We start from the raw sequence: 16,631 nt of genomic DNA, 5'->3' as shown, positions 1-16,631 counted from the left end.
GGAGGTCCTGGGGTGGGGAGTGGGGGAGACAGACTCCTATACCCTTGGCTTCACCATGGAAATGACCATTCCTCAGGGACCTTAAGAGAGACAAACTTTCCTGCTGGTTCCTCCACAGACACTGTGCTGTGCATGCTGTGCGTCCATGACCACGATCGAGTGGCAGGGGGCACAGGCATGGGCATTCCTCCTAGGAGACCTACTAGGCAGTGCTTGGGATAACTTGCCCCCTACTCCTGTGCATTGTCTGATCTTCCTTGTCCTTCCAAAACTTTAGTTATCATCAGTAATCCTCCACACCATTCGCTGGGCACCCACAACTCACCGCCGAGCTGCAACATAATGTCCTCATCTGCCCACCTCCCCATCAGCTGCCCAGTGGTGGTGGAGTTTGAGGCTCAGGTCACATTTCTCTGTCCTCTCAAAGCCTTGTATCTAGCATCGCCATGGAGAGAGCAGCAGTGGGAACCCTCCTAGCCTTTTTTTTTTTTTAAAGATGTTATTTATTTTGTTTTAGAGAAAGGGGAGAAAGAGAGGGAGAGAAACATCGATGTGTGAGAGGTACATTGTTCAGTTGCCTCTTGCATGTCCCCAGCTGAGGACCTGGCCCACAACCCAGGCATGTTCCCTGACTGGGAGTCGAACTTGCAACTTTTGGTTCACAGGCTGGCGCTCACTCTACAGAGCCATACCAACCAGAGCTCCTCCCAACTTTTAATAAAGGAGAAATTGAGGGATGTCTGAGGGGAACCCTGGTTTTGGGACCCCTGGTTCCTTCCCCCACTCCAGACCTGGAACCTGGAAGTTACCCTTTCTCGTCATCTTTGGGGGCATTTCCCTTGCGTCCCTGGTCTTACTCTCCTCAATTATGGTCTCCCTGTCCTGAGGAGCCAAGGAAACCTCGGGGAAATAGGAGGAGATGGTGAAGGGAGTAGAGAGAGAGAAAAAGTTGTGACCAGGAACTGATGTGGTGTTTTCTAACTTCCCTTTCCTAGACTGAAGCTGATGAGGGGAAAATGGTGGTGTTACAACAGTCTCTTCCGCCAGAGCCCTCAGGCTCAGCCTGCCCTTGTGTGCTCTCTGCCACAGCCTCAGCCTTGCCCCACCTGTCCCCAGCTCCCTCTGCTCTGGCTGGGGTGGGCAGGACCCTCCGGACAAAGCTGGATCTGCCATAGAGGACAGCAGTCAGCTCCCCGCTCCTCCCCGCCTGGAGTTCTCTTGGCCCTGCTGCATTTCCACCCTGCGGGGTTTCCTTCTCTCCATCCCATCCCTATCTGTCTGCTACCCCTGGGCCTTCAGGGTAGGAGTTAGAATCAGAGTGTTAGAGAAGATGCCGTGACGTTGCCTTCTTCTCCTTATTGATGTTAGCAGGTGAGGTGACTCATTCAAGTTCATAATTCTTACAGAACCAACCTGGAACCTGGGTCTCCTGTGACTCACAGAGTCGGGGTGGCAGGGCTGGGGTTGCAGCCCACGTCACCCTCACTTGCAGTCCAGTGTCCTTTTGATCACTCTGTACTGCCGGGGGGGGGGGGGGGGGCAGGGGAGAGAGAGAGACGTGTACTGGGGGAGGGGAGACTGCTAGCTGAAACCCTTCCCTCTCCGTCCTTTGCCCTGCGGACCCTAACAGCCAATTCTTTCATCCCCTAGCTTGCCCCTCTCCCATTTCTCCATCTGTGCCAATCTCTCCCTCACTGTTATTTCTTCCCTCCTTGGAAGAAATTTCTTCATAAAACTAGTTAGCGTTTCATATTCCTAGATCTACCTACCTCTCACCATCTTTTAAAAAATGGTTTCATCAAACAATTCAATGCCACATTTCTCAAAGCTTTAAAATTACTGATTAATTAAGCATTTAACCTGAACAGTGAGACTCTCTCTGTGTACCAGGCGATGTGTAATGGCTTGAACGGTCAGTACAGACTATTAAAAATTTCTTGTAACATCAAAAATAGGGCATCAAAGTTGTTATTAGTTATTAATACAAACTATTAATGTTGCTACCATGTATTGAATGCTCAATATATGGCAAACACTTGCTAAACACTTTACACGCATTTAATCATCAATGCACATGATGTGAGGGTACAGGCATGTTTCCCATTTTGTAGGTGAGGAGCCAGAAGCCCTCCTTGCTTCTTCACATTGGAAACTGGGCATTCTGACTCTTGCACTTCATTCCAGTGACCCTGATTCTTCAAGAGCCCTGCTCTGGGTCCGCTGTGCTGTACTTGGAGGCTCCCTGTGTGTTGGTAGACGTGAGCTCCTCTGTGAGTCCAGCTTCAATCTCCAGTTCTTCAGAAGCTGCAGGATGGGGTGGAATGGTCAGCCCAAAGTGGAAGCAGCCAAGCTCCACTCTCATCTGCAGATGCTTTGTCCTTTGGACCAGAGATGGGAGGCGAGTAAGAGCCAGGCAGGTGGACTCTGGGGTTGAGGGTTAGCAGCTGGGGGACCTCAGGCCTGGGCTGGGTATGGGGAGGGTCATCATGCCCAGAGGATATCTGAATGAGCATTTTACCCTTGCTATGTGATTCACTTGGGAGATGTCCTGCACGAATAGGAGTGGTATAAAATACCCAGTTAGGGAGTAGGGTCTGAATCAAAGGGACCGGTAGAAAAGTGGCGATGTGTCTATTGTAGCAAACCAGGCCCTTGGATTGAAGTCGGGATTGAAGTCAGAGCGTGTTTCTGCTGGGTCTGCAAGGAACATGCTCGGTGTGTCTCCAGCCCTCAGTTTTCTCAGCTATAAAACAAGAGGGGTGCAGTGGATGATCTCCAAGGTCAGTTTGGATTTAAATACGGAACAATATTTGGGAAAAGGGTGCCGGGAATGTACTAGTAATAGCCGACCGTGATATCTGTAATTCCCAAGGCATTTCACAGATACGATCTCATTAATCCTCATGACATCCCTTTCCCATGTTGGTGGGATCATTCCTCTCATTTAATAATGAGGAACCGAGACCCAGTGGAGGTTCTGCCTGAGGCCCCACTGTTGTTTGGAAGCAGAGCCAGGATCAGCGGCTGTGGGACCCAGCCAAGCACAGACTGGATAAGAACCAGACTAGGAAAGGGTATGTGGGCCCCAAACCAGGGCAGAAAACTAGGGTTTGGATTTATTCTGAGGTTTGGGTTGGAGGGGTAAATTCCCAAGAAAGCGGGAGATTAGGGTGTCTGGGGAAGGCTGGCGGTGGGAGGGGGGAGGGGAAGAGTTACTAAGGAACCCTGCCTGAGTACTTGTCACGTATCAGACGGTTATCTGTCCTGTTTCAATAACAGCAACCACGTGAGATAAGTTCTCACCATTTTGCAAGTTGGAAAACAGGCTCAGAGATTTCAGGCTGTTTGTCCAAGACCACCCAGAGAGAATGGAGAGGCTTCTGAACTGGAACCCAGCGAATTTCATGCCAAAGCCCTGGGTTTTTCTTTGTTCAGTTACTGATTTTAGGGAGAGAAAGGAAGTGAGAGAGAGACAGTGATCCGTTGTTCCACTTATTTATGTATTCATTGGTTGATCAGTCCCTTGCATGTGCCCTGAATGAACCAGCAACTGCAACCTTGGCATACGGTATTGGATGATGCTCTAATCAACTGAGCTTCCTGGCCAGGGCCCCTGGGTGTTTCTGCTGCTGTTTAGTTGGGAAAACCCTGCCGATGGGGGTGAGCAGGGAGGGGGCTTCTTGCACGTCGGTGTTTGGTTGGAAGGGGTCAGATTGGTGGATCCAGGACTCCAGCAACTCTGACTGCACTACAAAGAGTTAAAGAACTTTTGCCCAGTCCTCCCGCCTCTTCCCGCCTCCTCCTGCCTCCTCCCCCAAGCTCTTCCTGTACCGCAGTTGCGACACCCAACTGCCTTTCTCCCTTCCCCTCCCACCTCCTCTATAGGTCTCGAAGTCCCAGTCCTCTGAGACTCAGGCTTCAGTTCTGGCCTTCAGGGCTTGAGACCCCATGAGACAAGGGTGTGATCTTCATCCGAGTCCCAACCCTTAACTCCCTTGCCCAAGGCCTGGGCTCTCCTTGGGACCTCCCGACCGACTCATCCCGGGGCCCTGTCGCTGCTACTCCACCTGCGGCCTTTGCCTGAGCCCTGATGGGGGAGTGAGAGGACTCAGCTGGCCGGACATGGGCTTCCCCATCGTGCCTGGCCTGCCGCTGCTACTGGTGAGACCGGGGATGAAGGGTGGAGTGGGAAGTGGGTGAGGGTGACGCCGGCGGGCTAGACTGGGCCCTCGCTGGGAGGGGGCCGTGGTCCGACCTCGGGCTCTGCCAAAAGCTCAGGTTTCCCTGTCCATCCACTCGCCCTGACTCGGGCAAGGGAGAAGTTTGAAAGATGGGAGCGGGGAAAGGTCGCCTCCACCGCGGCTGACAGCCGAGGCAGTTTGCTAGGGCTAGGGGCTGTCTGAAAATGTAAGGACAGTTGACAGCGGTGGCGGGGTGGGGCGTGGGGGAGCAGCTTTGGTAGGGAAAGGCACAGACTGGGAGAAGGAAGTCAGTCCTCTCAGATTCCAGATGATTCAGAACGTTGTCCCTCTGGTCAGCTGGCTGGCCTCAGAGTGCGCTGGGTGTGCAGAGCGTGTGGAGAGGTGAGGCTGCCGGCGAGCCCTGGCTGAGGCAACCCAGCAGGAGGATAGGAGTTGGACTGTAATGAAGTGGAGAAACTGACTCTGGGAGGGGAGATAGGTTGGTGGGGTAAGTTTGGGATGCCATGTTGTGGGAGCTCTTTGGGAATGGAGTGGGAAATGAGACAGGGGCAGGGTGGCCCCGTGGGGGCACCTCCACTGCTCTCCCCAGGCCCAGGCTGCCCCCTTGGGGGCTTTCTTTCCTTGTTTCTTTCTCTTTTGAGATGTCGCATTTATATTTGTACAATAAGTCAAGTATTAATGTGGGCATTCATCGACATCTGCCTCAGTTTCTAGGCAGGTGGCCTCCGTTGGGCTGACCCTCTTTAGGTAGCCAGCATCACCTCCACCTGGACTCTGTCCCTCTGCCTGCCCCCCACCCCCTCCCCACAGCCCTAGACAACAATCCCTTGGTTTCTTCTTCTATAGTGTGTTTGAGGAAGTTGGAAGAAAATTGCTTTCGTCACTGGAAAATGTCCCTTTCTTTTGCCTCAGCCTTATGTCAAAGCATCCATGATCGCCCTCCGTGTCCTGGAGTCGCCCTCTCTGATGGCCTGAGCTCCCTCCCCACCTTGCTGGGTGGATCTCCCCGCTGCGTTTGCTGGTTTCTTCTGAGTCCCTGGCTCACCCATGGCTCCACACCTCTTCTTCCTCCGGGTGTTATACTTTCTCTCCCAATCATTCCTTGCTTTTCTGTCAGTCTCCTCAGACTTCTCAAAATCTCCTTTTTGAAACCCATTCTCTCCGGTTCCCCCTCTCTCCTTCTGTTCTCCACATTTCTAGACCTTAGTTCCCCGTGCTACCTCCCTCTCTCCCGGTCTCACTAGCCTTCGAGTTGTCCTGCCTCCTATCTCCGAAGCCCCATCTCTTCCCTACTTTCAAGGCTGTCCTCCCAGGCCTCTCCCGACACCCCACTCTGCCCCATAATTCAGCTGCCCGCTATCTTACTTCTCTGTTTGGGAGTAGATACTTGGATTCAGTTCTGGCTCCCTCTCATACTGGAAGCCTGAACTTGAGCAGGTTATAGAATCTCTCCACGCTATAGTTTATCTTTAAAATGAACATAACAATCACTACCTCATAATGTTGTTGTGAAGATTAAATAGATCTATATGTAGTAAGCATTCAATTTGTTGCGTGCCTGCCTTGTGCTAGACATTGTTTTAGGTGCTTGGATTCCAGTAGTATACAAAATCACTGCCCTCTTAGAGTCGACATTCTGGTAGAGGAGTAAGGCATGGCAAATAGAAAGCACTCACTAAATGTTAGCTTTTGTATTGTTAGTGTTAGTAATATTAGTAGTAATTACTTGGTGGCTACTGTGTTTGGAAAACAGGGTTCAGTAGCCCGAACAGATAAAGGAAATTGCCTTGAAGGCTGGGGCTGATCCAGCGCAGGTGAGGGTATGTTTGTTAAGGGACACAAGCTCAGCCTGGCTCTAGAAGGAAAACAGGACGTATGTAAGTCCATGAACTTACCAATTGCTCACCATTCAATGGGCAATCCAGAGCACACAGTGTGTCTGTGTGTGGTGGTGGGGGGTAATGGGGAAGAATGCAGGAGAGAGTGTGACAAAGCAAACAAGACTTTGCTACTCTCAAAGAGCTTATAGTCCAGAAGCTAAGACAGCTTTCAGCAAAAAATGATTTCAGAACAGTCTGGAGGAAAATCTTCACAAAAGCATTGTGGTGTGGTGTCCTGAACACCAAAGCACCAGAGCTGGGAGGGGAAGAAGGATCATCTAGCTGCCTTTTCTTGCTTAGTAGACGTCAGTTCTAGTGTCCATGCTCCCAGAGCACATGCTGCACAGATTGCAGAGGCTGCGGTGGACTGCGACCCATGGAGAACTCACGAGAGCATGAGCAGTGTATTTCATCCCTTCCTCCCTGGCAGCCTGGTGGGGCCTGGCGCATAGATTGGTTGCTCCTTAACTCTTTCCTTCCTTCTTTCTCTCTCTCTCTCTTTCTTTCTTTCTCTTCCTCCCTCCCTCCCTCCCTCCCTCCCTCCCTCCCTCCCTCCCTTCCTTCCTTCCTTCTTTCTTTCCCTTCCTTCCTTTCTCTTTCCTTCCTTCCTTCCTTCCTTCTTTCTTTCCCTTCCTTCCTTTCTCTTTCCTTCCTTCCTTCCTTCCTTCCTTCCTTCCTTCCTTCCTTCCTTCCTTCCTTCCTTCCTCCCTCCCTTTCTTCTTTTTCTGAGGTTGTCTCACTTATATTGTGCTATTGAATATGGTTCTTTTCTTTTTTAAGATTTTATTTATTTATTTTTTAGAGAGGGGAAGAGAGGGAGAAATTTAAGGAGAGAAACATCAATGTGTGGTTGCCTCTCGCACACCCCCTGGTGGGGACTTGGCCTGCAACCCAGGCATGTGCCCTGACTGGGAATTGAACTGGCAACCCTTTGTTTCACAGGCTGGCACTCAATCCACTGAGCCACACCAGCCAGGGACCTTAACTATCTCTTGAATGAATAAAGGAACAAAAGATTGGTCAGATGGGATGAGAGAAGGAAAGCCTTACTTAAAAGTGGATTTGGAGCTGAGATTTGAAGTCACTGACTGTCAGCGTGGCTAGAAAAAAGGGAAATTGGTTGAGGAAAATTAGAGGAAGGGAAAGAGGGAGTTTTTGTGTTGCGGGTGGTGGTGGCAGGAAGCTGAACACCTTGGCTGGAGTGGAAAGACCATGTTGAAGAGCAAGAAATGAGAATGAGAAAGTTGGAAGGAATATGGGAGGGGACAAAGAGAGACTCTTGAACCATGGTGCCAGGTAGAGGAATTAACTCATTCATTCATTCAGAAAGGGTTCTCTGAGGGCCCACTGTGTCCAGGAATGTGTTCAGAACAGCAGTGAGGTACCTCTACAAGGACTCATTCAGGATAGGAGTGACCTGTGGAAACCATATCCTGGAGAGTAAGATTTTCACATATGCAGGTGCAAGTTGAAGCATGACTGCGGATAAGGAAGTCTGTAGTATGGGTTGGAGCAGGAAAGGGGCTGGGCAGTTGGCTGGGAGATGGTTGTAATGGCAGGTGTGAGGCAACCATGGACATGGAGAAGACCGGGAGATGGGTCACAGGGGAGGGACTGGCAAGGGGAATGACAGCAGGGGTGGGGATTCCCTGAGCAGAGAAGGGTGGCAGAGGTCTCAGCGTTGGTGCTGAGACGGTGGTGGTGTGACATTTCTTAGGCTAGGATATTGACAGATTTAATTCGGGGCTTGTTAAGGGTCCAGGGAATAGCCAAGTGAACTATGTGTCTTAACAGGGCAGAGTAGAGGTTCTCAAACTCTTATCGGCCTTTGTATCATTTGTAGATGCTGCGTTTACTCACCCGTGACTCGCAAAGAGAGAGGAAAGGAACGCTTATCACAATCTCCAGTGAGGGCGGGCATGTGTGGGGGACGGAGTGGGGGCAGTTTGAGAAATCTCCCCTGGACATAAATACAGGGTCTGACACAAATAATGTCCCTTTTTAATTACAAAATCATAAACATGTAATTCTGTAACATAACAATATCACACTCAAGCACACTATGTGGCATTTTAGGTAAAATGTTCACATTAAAACTATAAATACTACACCCATATTATTACCCTGCCAACGACACTCAAGCAGGCCTTCCTTCTGCCGGACCCTGGGTATCCCTAAGAGGGCGGTGGAGACACTGACTTCCTAGTTCCCTCTTTGGAAATCACTGGCTTCACCTGGAGTGGAAGACCGATCAGCTATTCGATCGACCACAATTATTTTGCTCCTCCAGTTTTGGGTGCTGAGAAGATACCCAGGAAGATAGGGTACTATCTCTGACCAAGATACTCTTTCTGATCTCCCAGAGAGTTTATGGTCTTTTGGAGAGATCCTATCTACTCACCCAAGATAATTATATTATGATAGGAGCCAAGAATACATATAGTTAATTCATGTTACTAAAGTGCACAGGGGGCTGATCATCTCATGAGCTTGGGCAGGGGAAACGGCATTCATGGAGGGCTTCCAGGGCAGGGACATGGGATGGCAACTGGGCCTTTGGAGAAGCTATCATGAGCTCCCCAAAGATTTTTGACATTAAATGAACATTTTCATTTAGTGGATGACTTCCTACGGGGTTAAGGGAACAGCTGCTATACGAGGTGGCTGGGTCAGAGTATACCACAGGGTCGCTTTCCACCCCACGCTGCAGCCACGGGGCAGGAAGTCACACTTTAAAGCCTCCTCAGGCGGAAGTTGTGGGGGAGTTGGAGGGGTGCTGGGCCACCCCCTCAACTGTCTCTCCACTGGCACCCCCAGCTTCCTGCTCTTCTCCTGCTCCAGGTGGCAGGCACTCAGGCTGGGGTTTGGGTGCTCCGAGCTCACCTGTTTCTGCTCTTGTGCTGCAAAGAGGCAGCTGCTAAGGACGGTGCCCATGGGAGCCAGCCAGTGCTAACGCTGCTGCTGCAGGGGGCTGGGGGGCGGAGAGCAGGAGAGACCTGGGCAATAGCGTTGATGGTCTCACATCCCTTGTTTGCTCCCTCACTCCTAGGAGTGGGTGTTCAGGGCTCTGGAACTTTTCCTGTGCTGCCGTTGGGTTTGGGGAGGGGTGGAGGAGAAAGAATTGGCCTTATTTCCTAAGGATTATCTGGGATCCCAGAGAGGTCCCCAAACTCAACCTAACTGGCCAGAACCAGCCAGGTCATGGGAATGCAGTGAACCCAGGTGGGAGGAGGGCAGCCTGGGTTGGCTTCCTTCTGGAACTGGGGGCTCTCAGGGGGCTGGGGGAGAACCCAGGGATGCCGCTTCTGTGTAGGGGACTGGCTGGACAGGGAGGAGGAGCCAGGAAGATATCTAGCCTAAAGGAAGGATGCTGAGGGGTGGGAAGGAATTGAGTGGCCCTCAGGGAGGGGTGAGTGCTGACTAGATGGGAGGAAGCCAGGGGGGGCGAGGGAGACTTCCCTTTGGGATGGAATGGGAGACGAAGCCATTTCCTGAAATGTCGGGGCCCAGTGGGACAGGGGTCCATTACCTGGCTCTTTTGAGGAGGGGAGGAAAAGGGGTTCTCAGGGGGGATTGTAAAGAGACTGGCCCACAGGAGGAAGGGATCTGATGGGAACAACTGCTGGCTGGTCTCTTAGTCTTTATGCTGACTCATGACCCCTGAGGAGCTGGGGAAGCTCTGGTTCCCTCTCCCCTCCCCCAGATCCTCTCCCTCCCTCTGGCCTGAGTCACTGGGCGGAGCTTCTGGGAAAAGATTTCCCTTTCCCGGATCTGACTTAACCCCCAAAGTGCTGTAGAGGTGGGGACACGTGGCCTGAGAAAGCTTCCCTCCCTCCCGCCTTCCAAGGAAGTTTATTCCTCATAGGTCAGAGGTCCCTAAAAAGCAACCCCCCAAGGTTGTCCAGGAACTGGAGCCCCCCAGTTCTTCCTGACTCTTTCTCTGCCCCTTGGCTTTGCTCCCAGCCTCCCTGGATGGAATGCCAAGTGCCCATGACCTTAAGTTCTGTGAGCTCTTCTTCGGGGAAAACTCTTCTTTCAGGATCGGGAAGTTCTTCCCATTAACCACCCCACACTCTTCCTGTTGCCTTAGAAGCCCCAGTCCTGTTCTCAGGGGAGGTGGCACAGTGCCGGAGCGGGCAGGAGAAGGCTGCTGCCCTCTGAGTATGGGGGTGTGCTCCTTTGGGGGCTGCTGGGGTCGGCTGCTGTGATTTTGAGTGTGGCTTCCCGTTTGTGCCCGAGGCCTGGGCTTCTGGGTTGTTGCAGCATCTCCCAATGGGTGACTCAGGGTGTGAGCTGCTTACCTGCCTGTTAAGATATGGAGCCATCAAAGCTGAGGGCTGCTAGGCTCTCCTGCCCTGGGCTGAGGTTTCTGTGATCTGGTTAGTCTGTTGCTCTGCATTGTTTAACATACTTTGAGGACATCCTCTTTTCTTTATATAACACCGACCTTACAGCAGAGACCAAAAAAAAAAAAAAAAAAAAAAAAAGAAAAGAAAGAAAAAACAAACAAACAAAAAAATCGACCAAGAGGCTAAACAAAGAGCAAAGTCTGGGTTGGAGCTCAACACTGGCTCCTGGCTTTGCTGTCCAGGTACCTAAGCCAGAAATAGGCAAGTGATTCAGCTGCTATGGGCTTGGCCTGAGGTTGTAAAACACATCTTCCAGGACGACTGGTGTGCAAAAAGCTTCTAGATTAGATTCCCTGGCACACCCTTAGCTGTTGACTGATGTGATTGATGGTCACTTGAGCTGGATTACCAGCCTCTGGTAGTTCTAGTTGCATGTAACTTACATGCTTTTGCCCACATCAAAACATTGTCACACACCGACCCTATCCTTGACCATGAACTTTCCCTTTCATTCCCATCTCCATTTGCCCTGGAGTATTTGTGCAGATTTAGTGGTGGAAGAGCATGTAGCATGGAGTCTGAGGGTGGGATCCTGAGTGAGGTGTTGATACAGGTTTATAAAGAAACTCTTGTACTTCTGTGCACTGCCCCGGAACAGTGCCCACGAGGACATCACTTACTTCCACTCCCATCTAGTTTTATAGAGAACCTTTTTACTGGTATAGCCTAATGCAGGAAAGTGCAAAGATCCCAATTGTTCACCTCTGTGTACGGTCACTTGGTGGGAACGCAGCACTCAGAAAAACACCACCTTGATATTTGGGACTGCTTGTTGGGAAGGGCGGGCCAGAATTGAGGTAACCGACCAGCTCCCAATAAAAAACAAACAGTCCTTGAACATCTGCCCTGCATCCAACTGCTATGGGGAAATAAGGATAAAATAGAGCTGGGCCCAGGGTCCCCCAGCCTGGAGCTGGAAGGACACAGGACATTAGTGCACAGAACAACTAGAGGACACTTAAACACTAGATTGCATGGTGCCAATTGTCTAAGCTTAGCTCCTGATGGGATCTCCTCTATTGATTCTTCCTAGGTGCTCCTGACTCTGTTGGTGCAAATAAACCTCTCAAGGGTTGGTGGACTGGTCCCTCGCTCCAGGGACCGGGAAAAGAGAGAAAGCCAGTGTCCCCAAGGAAAATACCCCCACACTCATAATAATTCTATTTGCTGTACGAAGTGCCATAAAGGTAGGAACAAGTGGTAACAGTGAATCTCCTCAGTTATGGGGCCCTGATGGTTTCTTTGCTTTTTTCAGATGTTCTAGAACCTGGGGCCTCTGTCCCTGAGTCTCCTAACTTAGCTGCTTCTCTTGGGCTGGGATTTTCTCCCTCCTTTCCTCTCCTAAAGACTTTGGAGAGGTGGCCAGGGCTGTTCTCTGTCTGCATGGGGCTCCCTCCTTGAGCTCTCAGCTGCAGCCTCACCCAGACATCCCGATCACAGGGACCTACCGGTACAAGGACTGCCCAGGCCCAGGGCTGGACACGGACTGTAGGGAGTGTGCACATGGCACCTACACTGCTTCCGAGAACTACCTCACACAATGCCTCAGCTGCTCCAGGTGCCGGACAGGTGAGTCTCAGGAGAGGGCAAGGGCTCTACATAGGACGGGTCCATTGGCCATTGAGAGGGATGTGCGTGCTCATCTGCTTGTGAGGGCATGCAAACCTGTGCTCCTGGGTGTGGGAAGGACTGCGCGTGCATATGTGATAGAGCACATGGGTGTGAGTGTGTGCTACAGGGAGAGGTCATACCCCATCTCTTCCCCTCGCCAGAAATGGACCAGGTGGAGATTTCTTCATGCAGAGTGGACCAGGACACCGTGTGTGGCTGCAAGAAGGAACAGTATCGGAAATATTGGAATCTTACTCTTTTCCGCTGCCTGAACTGCAGCTCCTGCCTCAATGGCACTGTGCAAGTCCCCTGTGAGTATGGCCCCACTGATCCCATCCCTGTCCTCGCTGCAGGGGTGGGGCCTGTCTCTGGGGGTGGGTCTCCACCTTTTTGCACCCCTGCCCCAAGAGGCAGCACTTTCTACCCTTCCCCACGGTCTGTGGGAATACCTTTACTCTGGCCACCTATACCAGCCCCTCCTGGCTCTCCCTCTGGTCCTCAGGGTGCAGGGCGGACTTCCTTTAGCTCTACTGCTCCTCTCCCCACAGGTAGTGAAAGACAGGACACCATATGCTCCTGCGACGCAGGGTTCTTTTTAAACAACAAGAACAAGTGCATGGACTGTGCTTAGTGAGTATCTTGCTAGCTGCTGGGCACTGGGTCAAGGGACATTGGGTGGGATGGAGTGGCTGTGGCAAGAGCCACCAGAAGGACAAGGGAGACACCCCAGGGTGCACTGGCTCCAACTGGCTGTTTGAGTGACAAACATTTTATGTCAAGGCACCAGATAGTCCTCCTCCTTTCCCCCAGCTTTGGGGACAGAGGCTCATACACCAGGGACTTGTAGTTCTTAGACATTCTCTTTTTTTTGATGTTGAAATTCTTGGGCAACAGGGTCTACCATTGTTTCACATCTCTGAAATCAGACTGTATCTTACAACAGTTGGTGATGTGTCATGGTTTAATTGGCAGCTCTGTGTGAGTGTGTGTGTTATGCAAATAATGGTGCCTCTTATTACTGATCGCATCTTATATTTGATGCAATGTGTTATTTCCTCCCCAATCCCTTTGGCTAGGCCTCCTTACTCCTGGCTTCCCAGAGGCTGTTTTTGCATACTCACCTGCAAAGTGGAAACTCTTGAGTGCTCTGCAGTTGAACTGACCTGGGTTTAAACCTCAGCCTAGCCACTTACTGGCTGTGTGACGGGGCATGTGCCTTAACATCTCTGAGGCTTAGTTTTCTTACCTTTAAAGAAAGGGTAATGATATCCACTTGGTGAAGTTGTAAGACCCACCAAAAATAGCTATAAAGTATCTGACAAGAAAGTATTTTCTTTTTCCACTAAGTTTTGTCTTTTCTCCTTGAAAGGAGAAGACCATGTGGTTCTCATGAGGAGCTTGTGAAGTGGGCAAAAGTGCCTCTTTCTGGCTTCAGATTGCCGAGGCCTTCCCAAGGCCCTTCGAGGCCTCCCACGTAGCTCTCATCACTCCACACTGCCCAGTGACAGCTTCCAATGTGGGAGGATAAGCTTGTAACATTGCCCCCAGCAGTATGTATCTTACATTTTTTACATGCATGTTTGACCCCTCTCTCAAAGTCAGGTACTGTCAATAGCAGTGCCATCTTGAATAAAAGCTCTTTCCCCTCCCTTAGTCACAGGATTCTCTTTAGCAGAACAAATGATTAAATAACAATTCAGTGACAGCTACAATTTGTCAAGCAGTTACTATATGTCAGACAGAATTCTTTCACTCAGTCCTCAGTCCTGTCAGGTGGGTAGAATCCGTTTTCCTGATGAGGAAACTGAGGCATACAGGTTAAATGACTTGCTTAGAGTCACACTACTAGGCAATGACTGGGCTGGAAATTAAACCCTGACCCTGCCTGCTTTTCATTTTTTCTCTACAGCTTCTTCAAGGTCAATTCCAATCCTAAATTAAGTGATTTTGTTATTAACTTGTTTCATCCCTTTGTATCGATTCCCAAGATAGTTTTACTTTCCATTATATATGGAGATAGCTAAAATATTTGTGAAGCGGAGAATTTCTAACAATGTCTTTCCCCCCCCTCTTAAACCTGTAGTCCTCCTATGGTACAGCCTCTATTTACCTGCACTATCTCTTTTTGTAGCTGTAAGAACATGGAGTGCATGAAGTTGTGTGTCCCACGTGAATATGTTTCGACACCTCCGGCCTCAGGTGAGGAGAAATAACCTGGTGCTCGTGCTCACCTGCCCCCTCCTAAGCTTGCCCCTGCACCCAGCCACCTAACCCTGCTGCCCCCTGCAGCCATCTCCTCTGATCACAGTCTGCTTTGTTTCCAGACACCACAGTGCTGTTGCCCCTGGTGATCATCTTTGGTCTCTGCCTTTTATCCGTCCTCTTCTCAGTTTTAATATGCCGTTTCCCACGGTGGAAGCCCAAGCTCCAGGCCATTCGTGAGTGAGGCCTCGGGACGGGGAAAGGGTGCTGTGGGGATGTGGGAGGAGAGAAATGAGCATCCCCTTGGTTCGCTGTGAAAGCCTCCCTTGGCAGGAGATGGTCCTGGATGGCTGGTGAGAGGTCATACTGCATCAGTAGTTCTCTCATCCCTGGGGCCACATAGGCCCTGAAGCATGTCACCACAAGTCCCCAGGGCCAGCCTCAGCATGGGCGCCAGGGTTGAGAGAGGAAGTGAAATTAACGACATTTTGTTTCTTTTTTTTCTCAGTTTGTCCTGAAGCGATATCTACAAAAGAGGTAAGATGAAACCAGGGATCTACCCCCAATCTTCCCTGACTGTCCATTGTAATCTTGTAAGAACCAAATCAGGATCCCCGAACTCCCTCTAGTTCCATCCCCATTCGGAATAATCTAGAGAGGGGGCTGTTTCTCCTCTCCCTGATAAATGCTGTGCCTTCTCTCTTTCAGGAGGTAGCCAGCCCACACCGAGAATTCAGCTCTCCTACAACCTTCCCCACCTCCCCATCATGTCCTACTCCCTTCAAACCCGGAGATACTTCAAAGCCCAAAGAGATGGTCTCATACCACCAGAAAATGTGCCTTCTCCAAGAAGATCTAGCCCGCAATCCCACCTCCACCTTTCATAATTGCGAGGGCAGCACCTACATGCAGAGCCAAGCTGGTAAGCACCCAGCCAGGAATCCCGGCACGGGGTGCAGGCAGGCGGGGCTCCAAGAGGGCACATGCGTGAGCAGGGAACCCGGCCAGGGCAGCCAGGGCCGGCCTGGGAGCCGCAGCTCCAGGCTCACCACGTGCTTCCCCGCTGCAGACCCAGCGATGCTGTATGCCGTGATGGACTGCGTGCCCCCATTGCGCTGGAAGGAGTTCGTGCGGCGGCTGGGGCTGAGTGAACACGCGATCGAGCGGCTGGAGCTGCAGAATGGACGCTGCCTGCGCGAGGCGCACTACAGCATGCTGGCGGCCTGGCTCCAGAGCAGGCCACGACGGGAGGCCACGCTGGATCTTCTGGGCCAAGTGCTCTGCGACATGGACCTGCGCGGCTGCCTGGAGGAAATAAAGGCTACCCTGCGTGGCCCCGCCTCCCTCTCGCCGGAGACCCACCTTCTCAGATGAGGCCACGCCCCCTGGGAGGGGCCTGCCTTGAGGACAGCCGTTTCCTGCCCTAGGGTCCCTAAAGGACCTTGCAAGACGTCTTCTGGACCTTCTTCTTTTTTTTTTTCTGGAGAGGAAGGGTCTTGGAGGGGCAGGCATGAGCTGGCAGCCATTACCTTGGTGCTACTCCCTCAATGTGTGTAGCTTTCTCAGCTGCCTTAGCACTGCTGGAGGGTCAGCTGTGCATGTGCTCACGCGTGTGTGTGTGTTTGCGTGTGTGTGTGTGTGTGTGTGTGTGTGTGTGTGTGTGTGTGTGAGAGAGAGAGGGGGGTGGAGAGAGAGATGGGGGGAGAGGGGACAGATATAGACTGATGTGGTGTGTGTGGCTGTGAGGGAGGCTGAGTGTGCCAGGAGCCCAAGCTGGCGGTTGTAGGGATACGGGGTGCCATGATTCATTGCCTATTTTGGGCTTGGAGGACCCAGCAAGGAGCTTTAGGGTCCTCTGAGCCTTTTTAATAGTAGATAAGCAATCTTTGTATCATTTACGTTATACTAATAGAAACTTGGCATTCCTTTCTTCCCTGCCTGGGCAGGCACAGTAACCTGAATGGTCCTAAGGTAGGGGACAAGCACAGAACAATGGGGCCTCTAGTGGAAGCTGTGGACTTTTGTAAATACACTAAAACTGGAGGATTAAAGCTATGCTCCTGGAGGGAATGGTCTTTCTGAGTGGTGGGTGGGAGCCTGGGGCAGAGACCTGTGTCCTGATGGGTGGGATGGTGAAAAGCCCTGGGCTTGGGCCGGACACCCCACCACCGTCATTCCGCCTGCCAGAGCAGCGGCCTGTGCCCACTCTGCTACTCACGCCCCCAGGTTCTCCCCACCCTCACCTGGCGCTGACTGGGCCGTCATTTTTATGTACAACTTTATGTGGGGCTCCAGTGTCTCTGGCACCCAAATGTACAGCTTTCGTC

At 51.4% G+C, this 16,631-nt stretch overlaps 1 protein-coding gene across 1 annotated transcript; it reads left to right on the top strand.

Annotated features, from left to right (window-relative positions):
• The first annotated feature begins 3,836 nt into the window (after nucleotides 1-3,836).
• TNFRSF1A (TNF receptor superfamily member 1A) lies at nucleotides 3,837-16,369 on the top strand. Its single transcript, XM_054574702.1, has 10 exons — nucleotides 3,837-4,161; nucleotides 11,525-11,678; nucleotides 11,932-12,060; nucleotides 12,264-12,413; nucleotides 12,651-12,732; nucleotides 14,234-14,301; nucleotides 14,427-14,540; nucleotides 14,813-14,841; nucleotides 15,013-15,226; nucleotides 15,374-16,369. The coding sequence occupies exons 1-10, from the start codon at nucleotides 4,123-4,125 to the stop codon at nucleotides 15,676-15,678; spliced, it is 1,284 nt and encodes a 427-aa protein (XP_054430677.1). The 5' UTR covers nucleotides 3,837-4,122; the 3' UTR covers nucleotides 15,679-16,369.
• The last annotated feature ends 262 nt before the right edge of the window (nucleotides 16,370-16,631 follow it).

The sequence above is a fragment of the Pteronotus mesoamericanus genome, unplaced genomic scaffold (assembly GCF_021234165.1).
Source record: "Pteronotus mesoamericanus isolate MK-2021 breed Mesoamerican mustached bat unplaced genomic scaffold, CSHL_Meso_final contig_263, whole genome shotgun sequence".
NCBI classification, from domain to species: domain Eukaryota; kingdom Metazoa; phylum Chordata; class Mammalia; order Chiroptera; family Mormoopidae; genus Pteronotus; species Pteronotus mesoamericanus.
The sequence above is the reverse complement of the archived record's forward strand: the minus strand, read 5'-3'. Positions and strand labels throughout refer to the sequence as shown.

Bases quoted from the DNA above. Each gene is read 5' to 3' on its own strand.
- TNFRSF1A (XM_054574702.1), top strand. From the start codon at position 4,123: ATGGGCTTCCCCATCGTGCCTGGCCTGCCGCTGCTACTG. The intron at 12,733-14,233 runs GTGAGTATCTTG...CTCTTTTTGTAG, and splicing joins AAGTGCATGGACTGTGCTTA to CTGTAAGAACATGGAGTGCA. The intron at 14,541-14,812 runs GTGAGTGAGGCC...TTTTTTTCTCAG, and splicing joins GCCCAAGCTCCAGGCCATTC to TTTGTCCTGAAGCGATATCT.